A 27,209-nucleotide genomic window follows, 5' to 3' on the forward strand; every position below is an offset into this window, starting at 1 on the left:
ACAAAGACTATTTTGAGGGAATATTTATAAGATATGTGATCACAACATTGCACATTGTATTTTGAAAAAAGAAATTGATGCCAGAAATTTAGATAAAAAATGGTGGAAATATTCAGTTATTCTGGAAGCATCTGTGGAGAGGGAGATAGAGTTATTGCATCAGATCAGTGATTTTACATCAGAACTTGGAAAAATTAGAAATCAAGACATTTTAGATTGGAGAAAAAGGGTGTAGAGGACAAAAGGCATGTTCATGAAAAGGTGCAGACCTAGATGGGCTGAGTGATACATCGAATGGTGGTACCAGTTGTGACAGGATGATAAAGGTTTATTAACTGGAGCCAATTTATCTAAGGAGAATAGGAACAGAGGGAGAGGGAAAAATAATGTTCTGACAATGAGATTTCAAATATTATAGCTGCAGGAATAAGAGAAAGTACTGAAAACACTTAACAGGTCTGGCACAATCCAATTGAAATTCTATCCTTTACATTTTCAATATCTGCCCTTCAATATATTTGTTTTGAACAAATATTGGGATGATCCACACATGCTCTTGACTTCTACTTCCAACAACACTCTGTTTCAAAGCTGAAACCCACTAGTTTCTTTTCATCCTAGTACTTCTTATTTCTTCCAGGCATCAAAATCACAAACTTCAACAATTCTGAATTCTAGTATTTCTTCAGATCTCTCTCCCAATTCACATTCCTCAGACCTTGCCTTTCACATCAGTCTTACCCCCTCACTGTGTTTTGATTATTCTGAATCTTCCTTCATTGATCCTGAACAATCAGCCCTCAGAGGAGAACTTTGATTCATCTCCCTATAGGCCTACCTCAATCAATTGAACCCCAACAGTTTTTCTGCCACGCTCTTCAAACATCTAGACCTTTGGCCAGGATAATTTACCATTGTTTTCCCACCTTTAGAATCTTTGATTCACCTGGATCCCTCTCTTTGGCATTTAACCTTTTGATTATTGACTGTCTCCAAGGTCCTGACACTGCCTGTAAGGAGTCTTACGTTCTCTCCATAACCGTGTAGGTTCCCTATGGGTGATCTGGTTTTCTCCCACAGTCCAAAGACATGCTGACTGATAGGTTAATTGGTCACTGTAAATTGCCCCATGATTAGGCTAGGATTAAACTGGGGATTTGCTGGGTGGCGCAGCTCAGAAGGCCAGAAGGGCCAAAGGGCTACTCCGCTCTGTATGTCAATAATAATGATAAAGTAAGAGAGAATCAAATGTGGTACCTATAGAATAAACTGAAAGAAGTACGAGTATATGGGGCCCTGGAATGTGGGATAAAGGGAACTTTATATCACTAACTTTGCACCAAATTTCTCCCCATGGAAAAATCAAACATAAGAAATGAAAGATATTCAGTTTATGTTGCATTCTGACACACAGTGTTTAACTCAAGATTTCCCAGAGAAATATTAAAATAGGTGATAGAAAGATCCTCAATCTGATTTAGGCCTCCTCAGCTACGGTTACAAGCCAACAAGCCAATTAAAAGAATTGCAGCTCAACTCCAATCAATGAGAATTACAATCCTATGAAAACCAGGGACTTTGTTAGATTGGAACTGAACCTCTTGAACTCCAAATACAAGCCAAGAGGAGTTGGTGTAAAGCCAGGATTGGTTTCAGCTCAACTAAAGCAGGCTCAGTTTATCTTAGCTTAGCCAACATAAATCACAGTTGTGGTTCAGTCCATATAAACTAAATTTGGGTGGCCTGAGCTAAGGAGTGGAGACTGGTTGTGATGCGGATAAATTAAGCTCTGTTTAAGGGCAGTACACTGACAGAGAGGCTAGTAGTTGTGCACAGTAGTCAAACTGGATGTAGGTACACAAAGCCAAAGCAAAGTCTACCTCTAAACCAGTTAGAATAAACAGAACACAAATATCTCCTGAAGAAAATCATTCAAAAATATAAATATTTACAGTATTCCATTTGCTGAAATTTATCCGGAATACTATCAATACATTTGTTTGCATTATATCTAATCAGTCAGACTGCTAAAATAATATCAAATAAAATAGAAAATATTTGATACATGCTGTTATAAGGATAGATAATCATATCTTGTGTAGATTCTTTGTCAAACCTTTTTAGTTTTAAGAATGGGACTATATTCTGCCTTGTTGCTTGCTATATATTTCTAACATATTACATTTGAAATAAGATTCTTCAACATTTACAATTTCTTATTATTTGTTGGAGTAATTCTGATTGAATCCACAAGACTAGCAAGGTCTCTATGAAGTGTATCATCACTTCAACTAATTTTTTGTCAGAAATATTTGCTGAGATCAGCCATAACTACAAAACACAGAACATGTAACAGTTCAGCACAGAAACAGGCTATTCAGCCTACAGTGATGAGCCGAACCAGCCAATGAGCAAAAAAATCAAAAACAAAAATCAGAAACAAAAATTAAAGCAGTAATTTATCAATGGCAAATGACACAAACTATCAATGACAAAAACACAAAGTACTTAAACATAAGGTAATAATCAGGCCTGGAGAGCAACTCCAGCATTAGCTTAAGCCTCATCTTCCCATGTGTCAAGGAAGGAGTGAAAATTATTCCTTCACACGTTGCTTGATTGTTTTTTTCCTAGTGTATACCCAAGAACCAAATAACTTAGTCCTTTTTTTTCTATGAACTGTAATGCACAAGCCAGTTATTGATAAAGATATATTACAAAAGAATGCTGCTGTGCTGGAGTCCAATGATCAAACTATTGATTGTAGTGCCCTGAAACTCTATTCAAGAACCAATACTTTAATCTTACATTAAAGGCCTTCAGTCGCTCAGGATCCATTCCCTCCGAGTCATTAATCTTCTCACTGTCTTCATGGTCATCATGATCGTCATCATCATCATCCCCGCCTCTGTTAATTGAGAGGTCCTCAGGACAACTTCCTGAGAGCTCATTTCTTCCAGAGTCATAACTTCCTGAGCTGTAGGGTGGAGACTGGAACAAAAATACAAATCATTAGATTTGTCGTAAATATCCAAAGGATATCCATTGGTCTCAATAGAAAGCTACTTAAAAATCTGATCTCCCTCCATAAATTAGATAAATTGATCATGCACAAGAAAATCTGCAGATGCTGGAATTCCAAGCAACACACAAAATGCTGGATGAACTCAGCAGGCCCAGCAACATCTATGAAAAAGAGTCGATGTTTTGGTCTAAGACCCTTCGGTCCTAAACATCAACTGTTTAATCTTTTCCGTTGAGCTTGCCTAGCCTGCTGAGTTCTTCCAGCATTTTATGTGCATTGCATAAATAGATCATGATTCCATTTGACAATATACTAATTTTCATTTAAACAATTGGATTGGTGACTGACATATGCAAGGGAAGTCTGACCAGATTTAGTGCAAGTGTATTGTCCAATAATTCATCACTTACTTGGATAATAATGTTAGAACCATTGAAAAGTGAAAAGCATTGGTTCACCCAAAGGCTCAGCTAATTAGAATGGAGGTTCAACAATCTCCTAGTTCTTTCAGCATTAAGTTTCACCCATTCACCTATTCCACCAACCTCTCTTGATGAAGTTAGTCACTATCCTCCTCACAGTTCACCATGTCTCCAATTTAGTATACATTGAGAAAAGCAGTCATCCTAGTACCAACCCACCCAAGTCTTCAATCTTGATGACAAGCCTGTGATACAAGTCCATACACAGTCGGCCCTCCTTATCCGCGAGGGATTGGTTCTGGAACCCCAGACCTTATTTAACCTGTCTCAGTGCAGTGGACTTCAGGACCCAGCGGAAGTCGCGGATAAGGAAGGCCGACTGTATATAAAATGTCAACCACATTTCTCTCATCAATCCTTTCTGCTTATTTCATCAAGAACTCCCATCAAATTACTCAGACATAATCTTTTTTAACAAAGCCATGTCGATCTTCTTTAATCAATCTACACTTCACAGAGACTACTGATTCTATTCCTAACTGCTGCTTCTAGCATTCAATGAAACAGTTAAGAAAATCATGAATTCAGGAACACTCCCCATATGTAACTTACTATTTTCTGATAACCTTATTAATTAACATTTCAAGATTGATCTTTTATAAATTCCGAAATCAAGGTTACTTTTACAAGGAAACAACTCTTTTGGTTTTTGTTTCTTTTCAAAATGCTCTGAAGAATTGGATCTTTCAGTTTGCCTACACTGGCTGATCAATCTGGATAACCAAGATCAGTCAAGCAATAGAAGAAAAGGCCTGTTTCAGGGTCAATAAATGCTTGTGAGATAGAACTAGTTCCGAATACAAAAGTTTATAACTTAGTAATTAGCGACAAGATACTTATGACGAACTTAAGTACTACTATTTAAGTATGTGAAACTCCGAAAATTATCAAATGTGACAGATTATAAAGATGAACTGTGGCCGCCCTAGTCTGCAGCCTGTAATTTCCCTTTTAAGGAAGTTCTTTTGAATGGACTAAAAAATCCGGGAGCTTTTGCAATCTCCTAGGGGATTTGGTGCATTAGACTCTCGAGAGTGCAGGTGCACCAAGGGGCGGCTATCACTAGGGGTGGACAGTGCGTCAAGGACTAATGGTGGAAGACAAACCTGTGATTGGCATCATTACTCCGTGCTGACTAAACCGTTGAGCAAGATTAATATTGTTCAGGACAATAGTGGAAAATGAACAGGTGATAAGCGCATTTTTTTTTAACTTTTGTTTAATTTTTTTTTACTATTTGTGCGATTTGATCAAGGTGTCAAGGCCGAGGGCAAATGAACTGGTGTTAAACTCACTACTCTGCGGGATTACCCACTTCAGTGGTGAACTTACTCTGTAGCTGTGGCCTGCTACCAACAGCACTTCACTCAGCAGGGAAAAATGCTCCGTGGCTGTAGACTCACTTTTGGGGACTCTGTGGTTAATGTTCAGCATGTTATTTGTTTACTTTTTTTATTCATTTGCAAAATTTGTTCTTTTTTCCACACACTGGGTGTTTGACGGTTTTTGTTATGTGGGTTTTTTTAAATGGGTTCTATTGTGGTTCTTTGTTTTGTGGCTGCCTGCAAGAAGAGGTTGTATACAGTATACATAAATGTACTTAGGAGTTACTTTTTATTGTTCATGTCTTCTTTTACGATCCTGTGATTTCAGTCTCCTGAGACCGACATGCAAGCAGCCTTCTAGAGGATGAACCTACGAAAAACATCTATCCCAGACTGGCCAGGTACTAAAGACCTGTGCTGATCAACTGTCTAACATTTTCACTGAAATCTTTAACCTTACACTTTGTCAGTCTGAGGTACCCAACTTCTTCAAGCACCAGTGCCTACGAAGAACATGGCAACCTGCCTCAAGGACTATCTTCCAGTACCACTTACATCCACAGTAATGAAGTGCTTTGAGAGGCTGGTAATAAAACATATCGACTCCTGCCTGAGAAGCGACCTGTATCTGCTCCAGTTTGCCTACTGGAGCAATAGGTCCATAGCAGACACCATCTCATTTGCCCTTCACCCAATCCTGGAATGTCTGGACAGCAAAGACGCTTACATCAGGATGCTCCTCATCGACTACAGCTCAGTGTTGAATACCATCCTCCCCTCTAAATTAATCAATAAGCTTCAAGATCCTGACCTCAATTCCCCTTTGTACAATTGGATCCTGGATTTCCACACTTGCAGACCCCAGTCAGTTTGGATTGACAACATCATCTCCTCCACAATCTCCATCAGCACAGATCACCACAAGGCTGCGTGCTTAGCCCCCTGCTCTCTCACTTTACACTTAGAACTGTGTGGCTTGGCATAGCTTGAATGCCACATTCAAGTTTGCTGATGACACCACTGAAGTGATGAGGGAGATTGAAAATTTGGCTGAATGGTGCCACAACAACCACCTGTTTCTCAATAGCAGCAAGACCAAGAGCTGATTAATGACTTCCAGAGGAATCCAGAAGTCCTCATCAGAGGGTCAGAAGTGGAGAGGGTCAGCAATTTTAAATTCCTTGGTATTACCACTTTGGAGGACCAGTCCTGGGTCCACCACATAAGTGCAATTATGAAGAAAGCACAGCAACACCTCTACTTCCTTTGGAGTTTGTGAAGATTCAGCATGACAGCTAAAACTTTGACAAACTTCTATAGATGTGTGATGGAGGGTATAATGACTGGCAGCATTACAGCCCTGAATGGAAACACCAATGTCCTTGAATGGAAAATACTACTAAAAGTAATGGGTATCATCCAGCCCATCACGGGCAAAGCCCTTTTCACCATTGAACATATCTACATGACAGACACAGAAAAGCAGCAACCATCATCAGGTACCTCCACTACCCAGGTCATGCTCTCTTCTTACTGCTGCCATCAGGAAGAAGATACAACAGCCTCAGGACACACAGCTCCATGTTTAAGCACAATTATTACACCTCAACCAACAGGCTCTCGAACCAAAGAGGAAAACTTCACTCAACTTCACTTGCTCTATCATGGAAATGTTCCCACAACCTATGGACTCACTTTCAAGGACTCTTCATCTCATGTTCCTGATATTTATTGTGTATTTATTTATTATTCTTAATTCCTTTTTTGGTATTTGCAGTTTGTTCTCTTTTGCACACTGGTTAAATACCCAAGCTGGTGCAGTCTTTCATTGATCCTATTATGGTTATTATTCTTTTATGCATTTATTGAGTTTGCCTGCAAGAAAATGAATCTCAGGGTTGTATATGGTGATATACATGTACTGTGTACTTTGTTAGTGAGTTTACTTTGAAGTTTTATACCCTTTATAAACAAGCAGGCTGTTAACAATGAAACAGCTATAAACTTAGGTGTGGTAAACTGGGTTTGTTCCAAAGTTCAAGATACTTTTTTTTTAACTGGCCTTTCAAAAGAGACCATTTTCAAACACAATTTCATATCATACCCTGTGCAGAATGATTGAGTGTTGCTCAGGTCTCAGTAAACATTATCTCATCAACTGAATATCACACAAACCGAATATTGACTGATCTAAATGCGTTTAATACATAAACTCATGTGAATATAGTTCGCAACTACAAGCATGAAAAACATGTCTTGATGATTCAAGTAATTAAAATATTGTTTTAATGAACACTTTTAATGTTGGTCCACCCAAAAGTACGGCTTCTGAGACTTCACTCTTTAAATATATCATAGCCCAACAAGATAAATACAACCATGTTTGACATAAAAAATGCTTAGTTGCTGAATATCCAATTGATTAAACATGAATTAAACATACTATAGTAATTGGCAAAATATGGTCAGTCATATACAGTGAATTGCAACTTTTTTCAGCTGATATTTTCCTTCTGCTTTTGGGCAAGTATGGTTAGCTAAGAAGAACATTTATAACTTAAATTTAAGTTAAAAGTACTGTGCGAAAAAATTAACCTTGAAATGATAAAAATTATTTTAATTAAATTGTCAGTAGAGCCTTACCCAGCTGCAGGGATGTGGACTACAAATTACAACTGGAAATAGAAAAGGCTTGTCAGAAGGGCAGTGTTATGATAATTGTGGGGGATTTTAACATGTGAGTAGATTGGAAAAATCAGGTCGGCACTGGATCTCAAGAGAGAGAATTTGTAGAATGTCTGCGAGATGGCTTTTTAGAACAGCTTGTTGTGAGCCCACTGGGGGATCGGCTGTACTGGATTGGGTATTGTGTAATGAACCGGAGGTGATTGGAGAGATTGAGGTGAAGGAACCCTTAGGAGGCAGTGATCATAACATGATTGAGTTCACTGTGAAATTAGAAAAAGAGAAGCCGAAATCTGATGTGTCGGTGTTTCAGTGGAGTAAAGGAAATTACAGTGGCATGAGAGAGGAACTGGCCAAAGTTGACTGGAAAGAGACACTGGCAGGAAAGACAGCAGAGCAGCAGTGGCTGGAGTTTATGCGAAAAATGAGGAATGTGCAAGACAGGTATATTCCAAAAAAGAAGAAATTTTCGAGTGGAAAAAGGATGCAACCGTGGTTGACAAGAGAAGTCAAAGCCAAAGTTAAAGCAAAGGAGAGGGCATACAAGGAAGCAAAAATTAGTGGGAAGACAGAGGATTGGGAAGTTTTTAAAACCTTACAAAAGGAAACCAAGAAGGTCATTAAGAGAGAAAAGATTAACTATGAAAGGAAACTAGCAAATAATATCAAAGAGGATACTAAAAGCTTTTTCAAGTATATAAAGAGTAAAAGACAGGTGAGAGTAGATATAGGACCGATAGAAAATGATACTGGAGAAATTGTAATGGGAGATGAGGAGATGGCAGATGAACTGAACAAGTATTTTGCATCAGTCTTCACTGAGGAAGACAGCAGGATACCGGACACTCAAGGGTGGCAGGGAAGAGAAGTGTGCGCAGTCACAATTACGACAGAGAAAGTACTCAGGAAGCTGAATAGGCTAAAGGTCGATAAATCTCCTGGACCAGATGGAATGCACCCTTGTGTCCTGAAGGAGTTAGCTGTGGAGATTGTGGAGGCATTAGCGATGATCTTTCAAAAGTCGATAGATTCTGGCATGGTTCCGGAAGACTGGAAGATTGCAAATGTCACTCCGCTATTTAAGAAGGGGTCAAAGAAGCAAAAAGGAAATTATAGACCTGCTAACTTGACATCAGTGTTGGGAAGTTGTTGGAGTCGATTGTCGAGGATGAGGTTACAAAGTACCTGGAGGCATATGACAAGATAGGCAGAACTCAGCATGGATTCCTTAAAGGAAAATCCTGCCTGACAAACCTATTACAATTTTTTGAGGAAATTACCAGTAGGCTAGACAAGGGAGATGCAGTGGATGTTGTATATTTGGATTTTCAGAAGGCCTTTGACAAGGTGCCACACATTAGGCTACTTAACAAGATAAGAGCCCATGGAATTACGGGAAAGTTACATACATGGATAGAGCATTGGCTGATTGGCAGGAAACAGAGAGTGGGAATAAAGGGATCCTATTCTGGTTGGCTGCCGGTTACCAGTGGTGTTCCACAAGGGTCCGTGTTGGGGCCACTTCTTTTTACATTGTACATCAACGATTTGGATTATGGAATAGACGGCTTTGTGGCTAAGTTTGCTGACGATACGAAGATAGGTGGAGGGGCCAGTAGTGCTGAGGAAACGGAGAGCCTGCAGAGAGACTTGGATAGATTGGAAGAATGGGCAGAGAAGTGGCAAATGAAGTACAATGTTGGAAAGTGTATGGTAATGCACTTTGGCAGAAAAAACAAACGGGCAGACTATTATTTAAATAAGGAAAGAATTCAAAGTTCTGAGATGCAACGGGACTTGGGAGTCCTCGTACAGGATCCCCTTAAAGTTAACCTCCAGGTTGAGTCAGTAGTGAAGAAGGCGAATGCAATGTTGGCATTCATTTCTAGAAGAATAGAGTATAGGAGCAGGGATGTGATGTTGAGGCTCTATAAGGCGCTGGTGAGACCTCACTTGGAGTACTGTGGGCAGTTTTGGTCTCCTTATTTAAGAAAGGATGTGCTGACGTTGGAGAGGGTACAGAGAAGATTCACGAGAATGATTCCGGGAATGAGAGGGTTAACATATGAGGAACATTTGTCCGCTCTTGGACTGTATTCCTTGGAGTTTAGAAGAATGAGGGGAGACCTCATAGAAACATTTCGAATGTTAAAAGGCATGGACAGAGTGGATGTGGGAAAGTTGTTTCCCATGATGGGGGAGTCTAGTACGAGAGGGCATGACTTCAGGATTGAAGGGCGCCCTTTCAGAACAGAAATGCAAAGAAATTTTTTTAGACAGAGGGTGGTGAATCTATGGAATTTGTTGCCACGGGCGGCAGTGGAGGCCAAATCATTGGGCGTATTTAAGGCAGAGATTGATAGGTATCTGAGTAGCCAGGGCATCAAAGGTTATGGTGAGAAGGCGGGGCAGTGGGACTAAATACGATAAAATGGATCAGCTCATGATAAAATGGCGGAGCAGACTCGATGGGCCGAATGGCCTACTTCTGCTCCTTTGTCTTATGGTCTTTTGTCTGGAGCTTGAACTATAAATTTATCTTGATATTGCCATCTCCTGTGTATAAGATTTTTTTTAAAACACTGAGTAGTTACAAAATATTCTGTTTTCTTTTCATATTATGTGACAACCTGGATGCAGGGAAAGCTTTCCTGTGCTCAGGATCCATCAATGGAAGCACCATATTTACATTTGACAACAACTGCCAGTATCCAATATTTCTGGAGGAATAAAAATAAATGGCTTGCAAGCAGATAATTATTTTTTAATTGTTTTGTGGCAAAAATTGGGAAGTCATGTTGCATCTGTGTAAAACTCAGGTTAAGGCCATTTTGGAGTACGTTAATGTAGTTCAGGTCTCCGCACAACAAGAATGGTCTGGACACATTGAAGCAGGTGCAGAAGACGTTGATCGGGATTTTGCCTGGATTGGAATGCATTACCTGTAAAGACAGGTTGGATAAAATGGAATTGTTTCCACTGAGGAAGTTTTTAAAATTACAAAAGGGTTAGATAGGGTAGATAAACAGAGAATCTCCCCCCAGGGTGGAAATGTCAAATACTAGACACCATTCAGTTAAGGTGAGAAAACTTTGAAAAAGATCTGCCATAAAAGATATTTTTAGACAGAGAAGGCTGGAATGCAAAGCCAGGGAATTTAAAACAAGTGGATAATGATGTCAATGCATAAAAGGCATTTTCAAGATTCAAGATTGTTGTTTAATGTCATTTCCAGTACTCAAGTGTGAAGGATAATGAAATTACTGTTACTCTGTACCTGAAGCAGCACAAAAACACAAAAAATATAAATATATAATATAACACAGATTGATTGTACGTCCATAAAGTGACACTAGGCACAGGAGTATCTGTAGATAAGGTGACGGACAGGAAATTATAATGTTGTAGTGGGGGGTGGGGTATGTTAGTGGGTGGAGGTGTTGATCAGCCTTACTGCTTGGGGAAAGCAACAGATTTTTGAGACTAGTGATCCTGGCATGGATGCTACATAGCCTCCTCCCTGATGGGAGTGGCACAAACAGTGCATGAGCAGAGTAGGTGAGATCCTTTATGATGTTACTGGCCTTTTCCCAGCACCTTGATGGTGGATAGGTTGGTACGGATGATGCTTTAGGCAGTTTTGCCTGTTGTAGAGCTTTCCTGTTCACCACAGTGTAGGTTTTGTACCAAGCGGTGATACAGCACATTAGGATGCTCTCTACCGTGCACCTGCAGAATGACACGAGTATAGATGAGCATAGTCCAGCTCTCTTCAGCCTCCTCAGAAAGCAGAGGCATTGGTGATCCTGATTGTGCAAGAATGTGTTCTGGAACCATGAGAGTTTGTGCGAGATGTGCACTCCCAGGAGTTGGGCGTGAATAGACAGACATGAATAGGCAGAATGTAGAGGGATAGAGACCATGTGCAAAAAGATAGGATTGGTTCAGATTAGCATCATGATCAGCACATAGTGGGACGAAAGGCTAAATGGTTCTAAGTTCAATGCTATACTGCAACATAAGTAACACTTTCCAGCTTCAGCTGAACATTTCTATTTAATGAATTTTTAGTGAAACAATAGGACAGGGTTGGGACAGTGCTCAATGAGTCAAGAGTGATCTGAAGAGGCTTGAGAACATCAGTACCTGTAGGAAGAATGTTCTTTATGGAAGGTGCTATGGAGATTATCCAGGGCTACAGCCAGACAGAAGGTTATCAGAGAGGTCTCTGAAAACTACATGAGTATAATCTATAAAGACCAACCTTTGGAGAAGTCTGTAAGTCTATAACCATATAACAATTACAGCATGGAAACAGGCCATCTCCACCCTTCTAGTCCGTGCCGAACTCTTACTCTCACCTAGTCCCACCGACCTGCACTCAGCCCATAACCTTCCATTCCTTTCCTGTCCATATAGCTATCAAATTTAACTTTAAATGACAACATCGAACCTGCCTCAACCACTTCTGCTGGAAGCTTGTTCCACACAGCTACAACTCTCTGAGTAAAGAAGTTCCCCCTCATGTTACCCCTAAATATTTGCCCTTTAACTCTCAACTCATGTCCTCTTGTTTGGATCTCCCTCACTCTCAATGGAAAAAGCCTATCCACATCAACTCTATCTACCCCCCTCATAATTTTAAATACCACTATCAAATCCCCCCTCAACCTTCTAAGCTCCAAAGAATAAAGACCCAACTTGTTCAACCTTTCTCTGTAACGTAGGAGATGAAACCCAGGCAACATTCTAGTAAATCTTCTCTGTACTCTTTCAATTTTCTTGACATCTTTTCTATAATTCAGTGACCAGAACTGTACACAATATTCCAAATTTGTCCTTACCAATGCCTTGTACAATTTCAATATTACATCCCAACTCTTATACTCAATGCTCTGATTTATAAAGGCCAGCATACCAAAAGTTTTCTTCACCACCCTATCCACATGAGATTCCACCTTCAGGGAACTATGCACCATTATTCCTAGATCCCTCTGTTCTACTGTGTTCTTCAATGCCCTACCATTTACCATGTATGTCCTATTTTGATTAGTCCTACCAAAATGTAGCACTTCACATTTATCAGCATTAAACTCCATCTGCCATCTTTCAGCCCACTCTTCTAACTGGCCTAAATCTCTGCAAGCTTTGAAAACCTACTTCATTATCCACAACTCCACCTATCTTTAGTATCATCTGCATACTTACTAATCCAATTTACCACCCCATCATCCAGATCATTAATATATATGACAAACAACATCGGACCCAGTACAGATCCCTGTGGCACACCACGAGACACCAGCCTCCAATCTGACAAACAGTTATCCACCACTACTCTCTGGCATCTCCTATCCAGCCACTGCTGAATCCATTTTAGTACTTCAATAATAATACCTAACGATTGAACCTTCCTAACTAACCTTCCATGTGGAACCTTGTCAAAGGCCTTACTGAAGTCCACGTAGAAAACATCCACTGCTTTACCCTCATCAACTTTCCTTGTAGCCTCTTTAAAAAATCCAATAAGATTTGTCAAACATGACCTTCCACGCACAAGTCTAGCGAGTCTCCTATGCCTATTCTGCCTGTTTCTGGGGGATGAAGGAAAAGCAAATGGCCTCTCAATCAATAAGAGTTTGAGTGATTTTTCCAGCCTAACAATGAGTAACAGACTGTGAGTTGTGGCAGGGATCAAAAACAGCAGCTCAGAATGATCTTGAAGTTAGGAAACTGAGAATGACAGGTAAAGTCCTGGCTGACATAAGAGGCAATGTTTAAGGTCCAGGAAGTCAGAGATCAGTGAGGACAAACAATGTAACTTCAATGCTGAATCTTTGAGTAACGGTTTCAGATGCAACATGGTTAATTAATCAGGTTACTCTATACTTAAGTAAGAACTGTCATTTTTCAGAATAATGCATTGAAAATCGTAGTGGAACAGAATATCATACAATGAATTATTGTCGTAATTTGGGGAAATTATACTGAGGTGAAAAAGGTGCTTAAGCCAACACAAAACCCTCTGAAAAAGCAGGAATTGCATTAATAAGTAGAAGATTACTCTATTTTGGATTAATCTGTATTTTGACTGAACAATACTATTTATTTTAGAAGCTTAACAAGTGGAATTTCTAGGTTCATATAATTCTCAGACCATCTCAAGATTCCATTTCTCTACAAATTTTGTTCATAATACATAACAATAGCATGTTCCAATATTTTTTCACCTTTAAAAACTGAATGAACTAAACTGTAAAGATCTTAAGTTGTCCCTGGTCTTCAGATTACTTACCAGGTAAATTTGATTTTCCTACTGTTTCTTTACTTCAATTCATCTGTAAATAAACTGATAAAAATGCTCTGACTTGTAATATATAGAATATATACTGTTCACAAAAATGATTCCAGGATTGAATGGCTTGTCATATGAAGAGCGTTAGATGGCTCTGGGCCTGTATTCACTGGAATTCAGAAGAATGAGGAGTGACCTCATTGAAAACTATTGAATGGTGAAAGGCCCTGATAGACTGGATGTGGAGAGGATGTTTCCATGGGGGGAGCGTCTAAGTCCAGAAGATTCAGCCTCAGAGTAGAGGGCTGTCCTTTTAGAATGAGATGAGAAAGAATTCCTTTAGCTAGAGAGTGGAATTCTTTGCCACAGGCAGCTGTGGAGGCCAAGTCTTTATGTATATTTAACACAGAAGTTGATAGGTTCTTAATTGGAGATTGGGGTTGAGAGGAAAATTTGATCAGTCACGATTGGCAGAGCAGACACAATGGGCCAAATTACCTTATTCTGCTCCTATCTCTATGGTTTTATAGATCAGCATTGTGTACTGAGAATTTTGCATACTTTCCCTTTCATTGGAAGACAATTTAAAATTGACCAGAAGTCAGTATTTGGTCCTTCAAGTCTATTTTCATTTAGATTGTGGATGACATGTACCTCATTTCTAGATCTTGATTTGCAGGGGGTGTCAGCTTTCCATAGGAACTTCTTATTAAGATTTAAACATGACCAGCAGTTAAGAAACCACTATTAAAATTGTTCATAATGTAAGCAATCAGCAAATTACTGGAAAGTAATGCTTAAAAAGCACTTATTCAATAAACCCTCATTCATTTATCTAAAGATACCCTGAAGTCCCATTTTACTACTCGTCTATATCAGGAAACTTATTTCAGTTACTTATGTGAAGATATTTTTTGATATCAGCCCTAAAATCACTAGTTAAAACCTACATCCCCTTATACTTCTAATTTGCCCTTAATATATCATTAATCATGGTAATTCTACCATCTCACCATTTGCATTTTTTTCCAGCTACAGAAGTTCATGTTTCTCCAGACTTATTCCGTTTTCTCAGATTACTGAAACTGTACATGAGCCTATGATTCTCTGCTTTGTTTTCAGTTTTTTTTTCTTGGCTGGTCATTGAATTCAAGGTTTTTCATCAATTTTACTTTTCTCCCAAGACCTTTCTTTGTATTTGTCCCTTTATTCCTAGTAGTCCCTGTTGACTTTATCTGATTGCATTCCCATTCATCCCGAAATTGTTGAAATATCTCAGCAGTTCTTAATTTAATAATGTGTTTCTATCTATTAAGACTGCTCCTTTAAAATTACCCTTTATTTAATGTCGCTCCTTAAATCTCCTTGCTGTTCAATGCTGTTTTTCCTACATTTTAGAACTGTAAGACTTCCTGCTGATGCAGATTTTTCCTGACAGATTCTCTGTCCTCTTTAATCCTTTCCATAACATTTAATAGATTTTGGCATCTCTCCATCTCCTGTACTTGTTTTAGTAACTTCTGAAAGTTAAGATTAACTCATTTTGAAAAGGCATTACGTAATGTATTTGCATAAATTTGATTCTGTGCCAGTCAACATAGTTTATTAGCAACACACATCAAAGTTGCTGGTGAACGCAGCAGGCCAGGCAACATCTCGAGGAAGAGGTACAGTCGATGTTTCAGGCCGAGACCCTTCATCAGGACTAACGGTTAGTCCTGACGAAGGGTCTCGGCCTGAAATGTCGACTGTACCTCTTCCTAGAGATGCTGCCTGGCCTGCTGTGTTCACCAGCAACTTTGATGTGTGTTGCTTGAATTTCCAGCATCTGCAGAATTCCTGTTGTAACATAGTTTATTACCTTCTTTCTTTTAAATACTGTAGATTCTGGTGGTGGGGTGGAGATATGTCTCTTCCAAATTAGGTGTAAGGCACTCCTTCCCTCTGTTAGTCTTGGATGAGGTGTAGCACCTGCTTAGCTCCCGATCAGGGTCATGTGATGTCATGGGTGCAGGTGATGGATGACTGTATGAGCAGCTGGTGTGTAACACAAGGCCAGCTTACAATGACGTCAAGCAGACAATCTCTGAGGAGTACTGATAATAGCTGGGGACCCATCTTGTAATGATATTGCCCAGATGAAGGCAATGGAAAACTACTTCAATGGAAAATCACTTTGCCAAGAACAATCATGGTTGTGGGACCATGATCGCCTCCGTTACATGACATGGCACAAGATGACGATGAGTTTCCAGTTAATTGGGGCACATTGGATCAGCAAATTTGCATGATGACACCAAGATTGACGGTGTAGTGGGCAGCAAGGAAGACTATTAAAGATTGCAGCAGGATTTAGACCAGCTGGAGAAAATGGGATGAAAAATGGCAGGTGGAATTTAATGCAGGCAAGTGTGTGGTGTTGCGCCATGAGAGGACCAACTAGAGTAGGTCTTACACAGTGAGCAGCAAGATACTGAGGAGTGTGGTAGGACTGAGAGATCTGGAAGTACAGATCCATCTTGGACCTCCAGAAAGTGTCCACAGTGGGGTGATTAATAAGTTCGTGGCCTAAGGTAGAAGGAGATGAGTTATACCAGCGGTCCACAACCACCAGGCCGTGGACCGGTTCCGGGCTGCAAAGCATGTGCTACCGGGCCGCGAGGAAACGATATGATTTGGTGATATGAGTCAGCTGCACCTCTCCTCATTCCTTGTCATGCACTGTTGAGCTTGAACGCACGTGAGGTCATTACCCGCACATCATCCATGTCAGTGCGGGAAGAAGATCAACTCCTCGAGCTTGCAAATGACGGTGGGCTGAAAAGTTTGTTTGACATAACATCTCTGCCGGCATTCCAGATCAAAGTCAAGGCTGAATATCCAGAGGTAGCCACGAAAGCACTGAAAACGTTGCTTCCATTTCCAACATCATATCTCTGCAATGAATGCAACGAAAACTAAATTGCAGAATAGACTCGACATAAGGAACCTCCTTCGAGTATCACTGTCTCCCATCACCCCTCGATGGCACCGTCTTGTTGCAGGGAAACAAGCCCAGGGCTCCCCCTGATTCAGCGATATTGGTGTGTTGCAATGATTTTATATGTTCATACAGGGAAAATATGTGCTGTGTGTTTAATATCCAAATGTTACTTAAAATGTTATGATGCTATTGACTTATAAGTGACATATATAACCATATAACCATATAACAATTACAGCACGGAAACAGGTGATCTCTGCCCTTCTAGTCCGTGCCGAATGCTACTCTCACCTAGTCCCACCGACCTGCACTCAGCCCATAACCCTCCATTCCTTCCCTGTCCATATACCTATCCAATTTTTCTTTAAATGATAATATCGAACCTGCCTCTACCACTTCTACTGGAAGTTCGTTCAATACTTACTTCAAGCTCCCCTGTCCTCCCCTGACAATTGACTTATCACTATATTCATGTGAGGAAAATATGCGCTGTGTGTTTAATATTAAATTCGTTAGATAAACCCTTTTAGAAATGAAATTGAGTGTATTAGCCACTTACCACCTTTATTCCGGTTGTGATTAACAACCCCCTCCCCCCCCCGTACAGAATCGCCAAAAACGATCTGTTGGGAAAAATCCGCACGTACACGCATGCACAAGTCACACATGTGCACACAGGTGCCCGCACAAGGCTTCATGGTCATGGTAGTCTTTCTCGGGGTAAACACAAGATATTTGACTGCTACTCTTGTCCGTTGGCAACCCTATCAACCCCACCCCACCCCCCGGGGTCGGCCGGTCCGCAAGAATATTGTCAATAATAAATCAGTCTGCAGTGCAAAACAAGGTTGGGGACCCCTGAGTTATACGGCTCTCGTGACATGCACATGCAGTTCAACGCTTAGAGTGATTATGCAGAAAGTTTGAAGTTAATAACTCATCTCCTTCTACCTTAGGCCACGAACTTATTAATCACCCCTGATGAGTTATTAACTTCAAACTTTCTGCATTACCCCTGCAGTGGACACTTTCTGGAGGTCCAAGATCCATATGCTCCATGACCGCTGGACTAAGTGTGTAAATGTAGGAGGGGACTATGTTGAAAAATAAATGTGCTAGATTTTCTAAAATTGACTGCTTCTACCTTAGGCCACAAACTTGTCAATCACCTCTCGTAGATTACATTTCTTTCCCATTCTGATATTTGGTCTGAATAATAACTGAACCTCTTGACCACGTCTGAATGCTTTTATGCATCGAGTTGCTGCCACATGATTGACTAAAGAGATATTCAAATTAATGAGCAGGTGTACAGGTGTACTTAATATAATGAACACTGAGTGTATATCCTACTCCACAGGAACTTCCCAAAATGGATCACTACGTACTGGTTGGGATTAACTCCAGCTGCCATGTTTGGCAACTTTTCATCTGTTCTACATCCTGCACTGATCCCTGCAATACACCACTGATCAAGAACTTCCAATCAGAAAAACACCCTTCTACCACCACCCTCAGTGTTCTGTTCCCAAGCCAATTATGGATCCAATTAATTAGTTTACTTTGGTTCCCATGTGCCTTAACTTTCTCGGCCAACCTAGCATGTGAGAACTTGTCAAATGACTTACCAAAATCCACTTAGTCAATGTCTACCACTCTACCTTCATCAATCATCTAGTTACCACCTAAAAACACTCAATTAAATTAGTGTAGCAGGATGTCTCCATACAAAGCCATGCTAACTATTCCTAATCACCCACTGCTTTTCCAAATGTACACAAATCCTATCCCTTGATTTTCTTCAATAATTTCCCTACAACTGATGTAAGACTCGCCAGTCTGTAGTTACCATAGTCAACTGGTTTATCCCTGCTGCTCTTCATAAATAATGGAACAACATTAGCCATCCTCAAACTGGGGTGGCATTGTATTATTTCCACTGGAGGAAAAGCACAATGAATGTTTGACAAGTTCTCATAAGAGGTGTCATTGGTTTTGAATGACATTAGAAATAATAATACACAAACACACTGACAGAGTGTGCAGTGTAAGATCGCTGATTCATGGCTGGATATTTTACCTTGCAATTTAATATTTACTATGAAACTATCCAAGTAAATCCACCCAATTCAAATCTCTCACACATTTCAAATTGCTCCACATGATATTTATTTTTTTGGCAGCACTATCATAAAGTCATCCTGAACAGATGATTATTGCATTCACAAAATTTTCTGCTTAGAATTAGGAAAGAATCAAAGGGAATAAGAAGTTCTTATGGTGAAAAACAGTTTATAAGCTTGAATATTATTATTATTATTATTATTTATTAAAGCATTAATTTTGATTGCATTGACTATTTCAAAATGTATCACGTTGGCATGTAGGAAGCAAAGCGGTACCTGCAAATGTGTTATACGTAGTATAGCTGAAATTCATTCATCCGCCAACTGATTGGTATCCATACAGAACAACATTTTCTTTCTTAGGATTTACAACATTATGCAAATGTTTACAAATACACTGCCATAAATAGCCATCTTTATCAAATAAAACCATGAAATAACTTTGATTGCCCATGCATGAGTGAATCTCTCTCTATAATTACATTTATGTAAATTGTAGGACATGCAAGGATATGTTCACAAATAAGATGACAGGGGTAAAAATTTTAATGAAGCATTGTTATAGACTGTTTGCAAGGGGAGCTTGAATTTTGTCAGAAATTTAGTTCAGTCATCAATGTAAAAATAAGGATAAGTTGCCAGAACTGACGTATCTCTGTGTCAACTCATCTGCACAACTACATCATCAGTTAGCTGGAACAACAACAGAGAATGGTGGGTATAATCATCAAGCCAGGTAGCAAATGTGGAGAGAGAAACGGCGCTATGTTTCAGTTTAATGATCTTCCAGAGTTTGCAGAAAAGTCATTGACTTGAACATTATTCCACAGTTTCTATATTTTGCCTTTTATTTCAAACTTGCAGCAAAGACAGTTATCCTTTCTTTATATCAGTTCTGCCTGTCATGGCAGACTTGGCTCTTAGAAATGCTAAAAATTTGTGGAATGGGGATGATAAGTGAGAATGATAATGCAAAGGGATTGTTGTGTGTCAAAGATGTTAATAAACAGTGTTAAAATCAAAGATATCACTACTGCAGAATTTTTTAAATCACCTTTCTCCTGGTTGTTGTTGCTTAGGTCCCAATAATTGCCCTGTAAATGAATATGCAGAAGTTGCTATTTCTGTACCTACTCAGTTTGTGGCTAGAGTTTAAAACAGTGTTATGCTCCTCTTTTGTCAATGCAAAAGTTGCGATATCACTTCCAGAAGGAGCTTTGAGACCGTGGGCAGCTGAAGCACTGGCATCATGACACTAGCTATTTTTATGAGAACTTTATGACAGCACAATAAAAATTAATTTCTAAAGCACAGCCTATTGAGACATCAACCTGTAAACCTGCCATGGCCTGGATATGAGTATTTTGGAGATTTGTATCAAAAGTGCAAGATGCAGGAATGCCATTCATTTGAGTTTCATATTATTCACTTGCATTATGAAAACTATTTAAATTTTTCTATAGCAATTTGTCTACTTGAGCACAATTCAAGAATGGAAGAAGTTTCTTTGAGGTTTATTTCTAGAGTCAGGTTAATAAGTGTTAATAAATTGGCTATTGGTAAAGAGATGTGTTAGGTATGGGGAAGAAAGGTACACGTTACTGGTTCATGTCGTCAGTTTAAAATTCTCTGCAAAAGCTCTAGTTTTTGCAAATATAAACTTCAAAAAAAAACTGGTGCAAATATTGTTTCTGTTTATATTAATACTAAATACACAAAGTCCATCATGGCTACTGAAAATCAGGGTCATAAGCACAGAACGTGCCTTTTGCCCCGCTGAATCTGTCTCAACCACCAAACATCAATTTACACTAAATGCACACTAATCCTAATTTTTCAGCCTCCAAAAGTTTCTTCCATTCCCCTACACACCAGAAACAATTTTCTGTGGCCAATTAACCTGATAACCCACACATCTCTGGAATGTGGGAGGAAACAACAGTTGCCAGAGAAACTGATGCAGAAGAACATGCAATTCAATGCATGGATTAAACCTGGGCTATGAAAATGGAGAAGCAATAATTCAGGTTGTGCCACCTTACAAACCGGAACATCTTTGGCATGTGAGAGGGATCCAGAGAACGGGCGGCCTCCACGTTGCAGTACTTCAAGTAAAAGAAGTTCGCTCAAGTTCACAAATCTCTACTAAAAAGTCCAGGAAATGAAATAAAAATTCCCTCTAACAAAATTAATGTCCAAAAAAATTAAGTAATTAAATATATTTTTCCAATTTACACAGCTTTCTGTATGGGAAGTTAACATGATTACATGTTACGGAAAGCCATACTATAGACTATTTCCTGGGAACTCAACCCTCCACCTTGTACATCTGTACTTCAGAAAAGCTCTGCATTTACAGGGTGAGTGTGCAAACTCCACACTCTCAGAACCCAAGGTCAGGATCAAACCCAGGTGATGACTCAGTAAAACAGCAGATCTTGTTGTCACACTACTATTTGTATACTGTATATTCTTCCTTTGCCCATGTAAATAAAAATATATTTCTTCTCATCAAATATCATCCAAGCTGTTTTAAATCTGATATCAAATAGACACTTCATTCCAGCAGAAAGCAAGAAAACAATGCAAAAATTATGTACATTAAGGGTTCAACTTTAAGTGCTCATGAAATAATAAATGTTATAAAATACATTTCAGTATATATTCCTCAATACCAAAGAGAACAGACACAATGAAGCTTTTTTTTGCTTAGGGAATTCAAGATTCAGGTTTCATAATTGTCTTTCGCAATCACCCCAAGATTAAGCTGCCCTGAATATAAGCAAAAAAAACCCATTTTGATATGTTTTTAACATTGCTTAATAATTCATTCGTATTGAATACGATCATTGAAGTGTGGGAAGTCAGCAGGAGTTGACAACATCCCTGCTGAACTGCTGAAGCATGGAGGAGAGGCCACGATAGACATGCTTACCACCATCTGCAATAAGATCTGGCAGACAGGTGAATGGTCGACACCTTGGACTCAGTCGCTGATCACTATGCTTCCCAAGAAAGGCAATCTTCAACTTTGCCAGAATTACCATACCATCAGTTTGATCAGCCATGTAAGCAAGGTAATGCTCAGAATCATCTTAAACAGACTGAGACCTCAGGCAGAAGACATCATTGCCGAGGAACAAGCAGGCTTCTGTAAGGGCAGAAGCATCATGGAGCAGATTTTCAACCTCCGCCCCCCTTGTGAGAAACACCTTCAGCACCAGAGAGAGTTCTACCATGTCTTCATAGACTTCAAGAAGGCATTTGACAGAGTCTGGCATGATGCCTTATGGGCTACCATGAAGAAGTTCAACATGGGGCAGAAGCTGATTCATACAATCTATCAGCTTTACGCCAAGGCAACCAGTGCAGTTCTCACTTAGGGCACCACTGGGGAGCGGTTCCATAACTCTGTAGGAATCCGTCAGGACTGCCTCCTCCCTCCACTCTCTTCAACGTCTTCCTGGAACAAATCATGAGTGTTGCCCTTGAAGATCATGTGGGCACAGTCAGCATCGGAGGGAGGAACATCACAAACCTAAGATTTGCTGACGACATTGATGGACTTGCAAGAAAAGAGGAAAAACTGGCCAACCTGGTCAGCCATCTTGACAGAGCCTCCACAAGGTATGGAATGGAAATAAGTGCCAAGAAAACCAAGCTCATGGCAAATGCCAACGGTGCCATCGCAACAGACATCTCAGTCCATGGTCAGAAACTTGAGACAGTGCAGCAGTTCAAACACCTGGGGGCAATCATCAGTGATGAAGGATCAAGACCAGAATTCCTGGCAAGAACCGCACAGACAATGACTGCACTATCCAAACTCAAGACAATATGGAGGGACAGCAACATCACCATGAAGTACAAGATCAGACTCCTGCGTGCATTGGTATTCTCCATCTTCCTGTATGCATGTGAGACATGGACACTCACAGCACAGCTACAGAGAAAGATGCAGGCATTGGAAATGAGGTGCTATCGCAACATCTTGGGCATCTCATACTTGGACCACATCACAAACGAGCAGGTCCGCAAGACCATCCAGCACCACATTGGCCCCCATGAAGACCTTCTCACAATGGTGAAGAAAAGAAAGCTGAGATGGTACAGCCACGTAACAAGATACAGTGGCCTTGCAAAGACCGTTCTACAAGGAACTGTGGAGGGGAAAAGAAGGAGAGGTAGACAGAGGAAAAGATGGACGGACGACATTAAAGAATGGACAGGGAAATCATCTGTGGTGACCCAGGCTCTGGCGCACAACCACGACAGATGGAACAGACTGGTGCAAAGCTTGTCACGATGGTGCCCCGACGACTCCACCAGGAGTTAAGGGCGCAAGGAGGGAAGGAAGGAAGGAATAGTTCATTGGTGCCAATATAGCTAGAAACAAGGTAAAACATAAGCCCTTTAATAACACAATAATACTTGTGAATTCTAATTGTAACATGAAGCTTCACAATAGATGTACAAATCCCAGAGCTGACACTGTGATGGCAAGAAATGGAAGACAGTAATGAAGTAAAAGCCAAAGTGTTTTGGTGTTTGCCACAGGGAGGATGGCTACAGTTTTCCTGATAATGAAGTAAATGAAGGTTGGATTCATCAAGATATCATGTCAAACAGACAACTTGAGTGGGTATCAACAACCTTGATGCCAAAACAGGAGAAAATGAATTGATTACATTATCACTGTAATATCTTCATCTTTCCTGATTCCCTTGTTTGTTTGATTTTTCCTGACTGTTAAAAATTACTATCAATCTTGTAAATTATTGTTTCCCTCTCTCTAAATCTTTTTAATTTGTAATTCAGAAACTCCAATTACGCCTTTGACTGCCTTAGAAAAAGTAGTAGCTATAATCCTGCCCAAAGAGTTGACAGCACGAAACATTAGACATTCAATATGAAAAAGCAATGGCATGATCAATTTTAAGGATGTGGTGGAATTTGATCTTAGAACAACTTCACTCATTGAATTATGGACCCTGTAAGCATAGACAGTGCTATACATTGCCTTTTATTTCCACAAGAACTGAGGTCATCAACTATAGACACATAGATTTTATACAGTGTAAGTGACAATAAGCTTGGCTTCGATGCCATCACAAAATCATTCTCGTCATAGCAAAGAATTAATAAGCAAACTATCAACAGTATTCATCACTCTTCAGCTTGCCCTGAGACAAAATGTTGCAATTGATCAATTAAATACATATCTCTTTGACGGCTGAATGCAAAATTGGTTTGTATGTTCACTAACAGGATCCCCTGTTCAATGAAACTGACTTCAGCAGTTCTTCTAAGAGTTATTCTATGTAACCAGGTGATCGCTGAGTATCATTTTTTATTGTTAAAGTGCACTTGCGTATTGACCCTGGTAATGTTAAATATAGCTGCCTGTGCCTTTACGAGAAAACGGTGACGTCATTATGCATGTGTGGAGTAGAACGAAGAGTTACCATGTTCTAAAGAGAATGATGTTTGAGTGCTTTTCCCAGGTTTGGTGAAATATCTGATAATATCCATGTAAGTTCATTTACACTTGTTTGTAAATCTAGAATATCACTAATTTGACGTGTTTTACATGTGGAAGCTTTAGATTTTCACGAATAAAGTATCAGTGCTGGCTCGCATGGTTGTACAAAGTTCCTTATTGACCTAGTAGGTTAGTCTTTTCAGTAATTTAAACTCGAAGGCAATATATTGTAAAGGTTTTTGTAAAAGTTTATTCTTATCTTTCTTTATTGTTTCATAATGGAATGTGAATGTGTTAATCTCTGTTTACGTAGCATGAGCGAGGAGAATTCATTTCAGGGTCTAGCCTATGTGTGTTTGGAAGTTAAGCACATGCGTGCCAAAGTGAGTATATCTCTTAGTAAGATAAAATGTATTGATTCATATTTTTGATGTTGTGTATACGGTACAGGGTTGGTGGAATTCTAATGCTGTTTGTATTGTTTCTTTTAGAATTGCCACCACCGTACTGGTTTTGTATATTCTGTTTTATTTATTTTCATACTGTATATGTAACAAGGGTGTGGGCAGAAATTAAACTGAGATTGTCGCAGCAGGAACTGTATTTTTTAAAAATTCATCTTGTTTTTATTTTGATACCCTCTTTCTGCATTAAAACATCCAAAACAGATAAAGGAATTAAAGACCCGAAAAAGTATTCGTTGTCCTACATGTGTATTTTTCTCTAGGCTGCAAAATATATACAATGGATTTTGGAATATATCTATGTTCCAAAATTTAATACAGGAAGAAGTTATCAGTGTTAGCAAATTGGCTACGGGCAATGCTTCAACTGCCTTGCATGAAAACTTTGTCTACAACTGCAGCTTACATGATAATGTATGGATTGTAGCATAATAATTGTGTTGAGGTTGATGTACATTTGTCTTTATTGTTAGCTCTTGAACTTGTTGCCAGAGTGACCACATCACAATTTATTCACCTTATACCACACAAGACACTCTAAAGTTTATTGTAAATACTAATATGCTTATTATCATTTCAGAAAGGACTTCAGCATTGCTTACTACAAATCCATATTGGGTCTACTTGAACTGGCTTGCCAAATAGTCAACTCTAGTCGTGTGCCCATGGACACACTTTCCTTTTGCCATCTTTTTCCTCCCTACATCCTGCTGACCCAATTATCAGCATAGTTTCACAACACAGAGTGGTCCACATACCCATTGAGAGTGAGGTGCTTTTTTTCCCCCAACTGTTTCTAAATGTTTCTGATGATCAATGACATTTAGAAATAGATTAGAAGGCATTGAAATAATAAAACATAATTAGTTATTTTTAATACCAGATTTATCTTAAATTTATTAAAATATTAATTAAAATGTAAAAAAATAACGTATTGAAATTAAAGCTGCTGTGTTAATTGTGCCATTGGTGGATTGGTTGTGAACAGTATCCAGCTTCTCAGCTCAATATTTTATAGAACAATTGGACTTGGTTAAATAGCCCTTTGATGGAACAGAGTATGAGATGCGTCATCAAATGACCTCCAGTGCAATCTATTTTTGGGCTATAAGCATGCAAATCCAGACTGTGTTGACATATACACCATAACTAAACACTGATTGACTACAAAACTGTGGCTATCCACCTCATTCTTGTTGAGTAGAAACAACATATAAAAATATTTGTTTTAAAAGCTAAAGGACACTTGTATAAATTGCTATATCCAACTAAACTTTTATTTTTACTTTTAATAATAAATATATCCCATAGTATTTTCTGTAAAAAAATTATTAATACCTACAACCTGTGTAAAATTCACTATGCAATTAATTTCCCAGTCATTGTCTCAAGGCTGGAGGAGACACTGGGTGGTACTAAATAAAAAGGACCTCATTATGGGAATCTAGAATGGCAAAAAGTGGTGGAGCGTCCCAACGATGAACACCCAATTTTATAGATTTATTGATGCATGAGATCAGTGTGGGCAGTTACCCAGCTTTGCATTTCCAGCAAAACAAGGGGAATAAGTACAAGCGAAGTAACTTTAACAGCTATAGTATTAACGTCTGCACCAAAGCAGAGTGGTTGCAAAATAAAACAGAAGTTTTCTTGATCTCCCCGGTGATTTCAAGACTGTGCCACATTTCTCAGGAAACCCAGTCCATATTGGTAGAAAGGAAATGGCTGTGAACACAGTTTTTCTGTGGTTTGACCACAACTATTTGGCATCCTTCCATTCCACCTCCTCTTATTCCTTAAGAAAATATAAGTGGATTGGCATTGATATAAGAAAATATACTGTCAAATGAGCAGCCATGAAACTAAATAAGCTGGAACAAATTGTCAAACTAATTCATAAAGGCATATACACATAATCTCATAGAACTATCGCCTGTATTCCTTGTCATTTCAACTTAAAGGTTCTGCAAACAATAATTACACATAAATCTCGATTAGCTGCTGATTATCAGCAATTTTATGAAGCTTGCCTGGGTTAAATGTTGGGAAATGATGAGAGCATCAATATGATATAATTTCCAATTACAGGGGTCAATTCCAAATGGGATCTTCCTGCATATTTCAAAACTCACACCAGGAATACATGTCATATACGTTTTGAGAGGAGATGTAAATAAAGTAAGCCCATTTAATGGAGTCATAAGTCCTGACTTCTGTCTCACTCATTCACACTTGGAGAATGGAGTAGTTACACCCATTAAGTAAATAAAGAAACTGCAGGTGCTGCCATTCAGAAATCAAAATGGAAAATGTTGGAAATACTCAGCAAGTCAGGCAGCATC

The 27,209-nt window shown here is 39.2% G+C and overlaps 1 protein-coding gene across 2 annotated transcripts in view; it reads right to left on the bottom strand.

The window, feature by feature from the left end:
• nol4lb (nucleolar protein 4-like b) overlaps positions 1–27,209 on the bottom strand; it is a 371,742-nt gene that overhangs the window by 85,304 nt on the left and 259,229 nt on the right. For both annotated transcript variants that reach the window (XM_072241820.1, XM_072241828.1), the window contains exon 8: positions 2,809–2,991. In XM_072241820.1, coding sequence (XP_072097921.1) covers positions 2,809–2,991 — 183 coding nt within the window. The remainder of the gene's footprint in view (positions 1–2,808; positions 2,992–27,209) is intronic.

Source organism: Mobula birostris, chromosome 2 (assembly GCF_030028105.1).
Source record: "Mobula birostris isolate sMobBir1 chromosome 2, sMobBir1.hap1, whole genome shotgun sequence".
NCBI classification, from domain to species: domain Eukaryota; kingdom Metazoa; phylum Chordata; class Chondrichthyes; order Myliobatiformes; family Myliobatidae; genus Mobula; species Mobula birostris.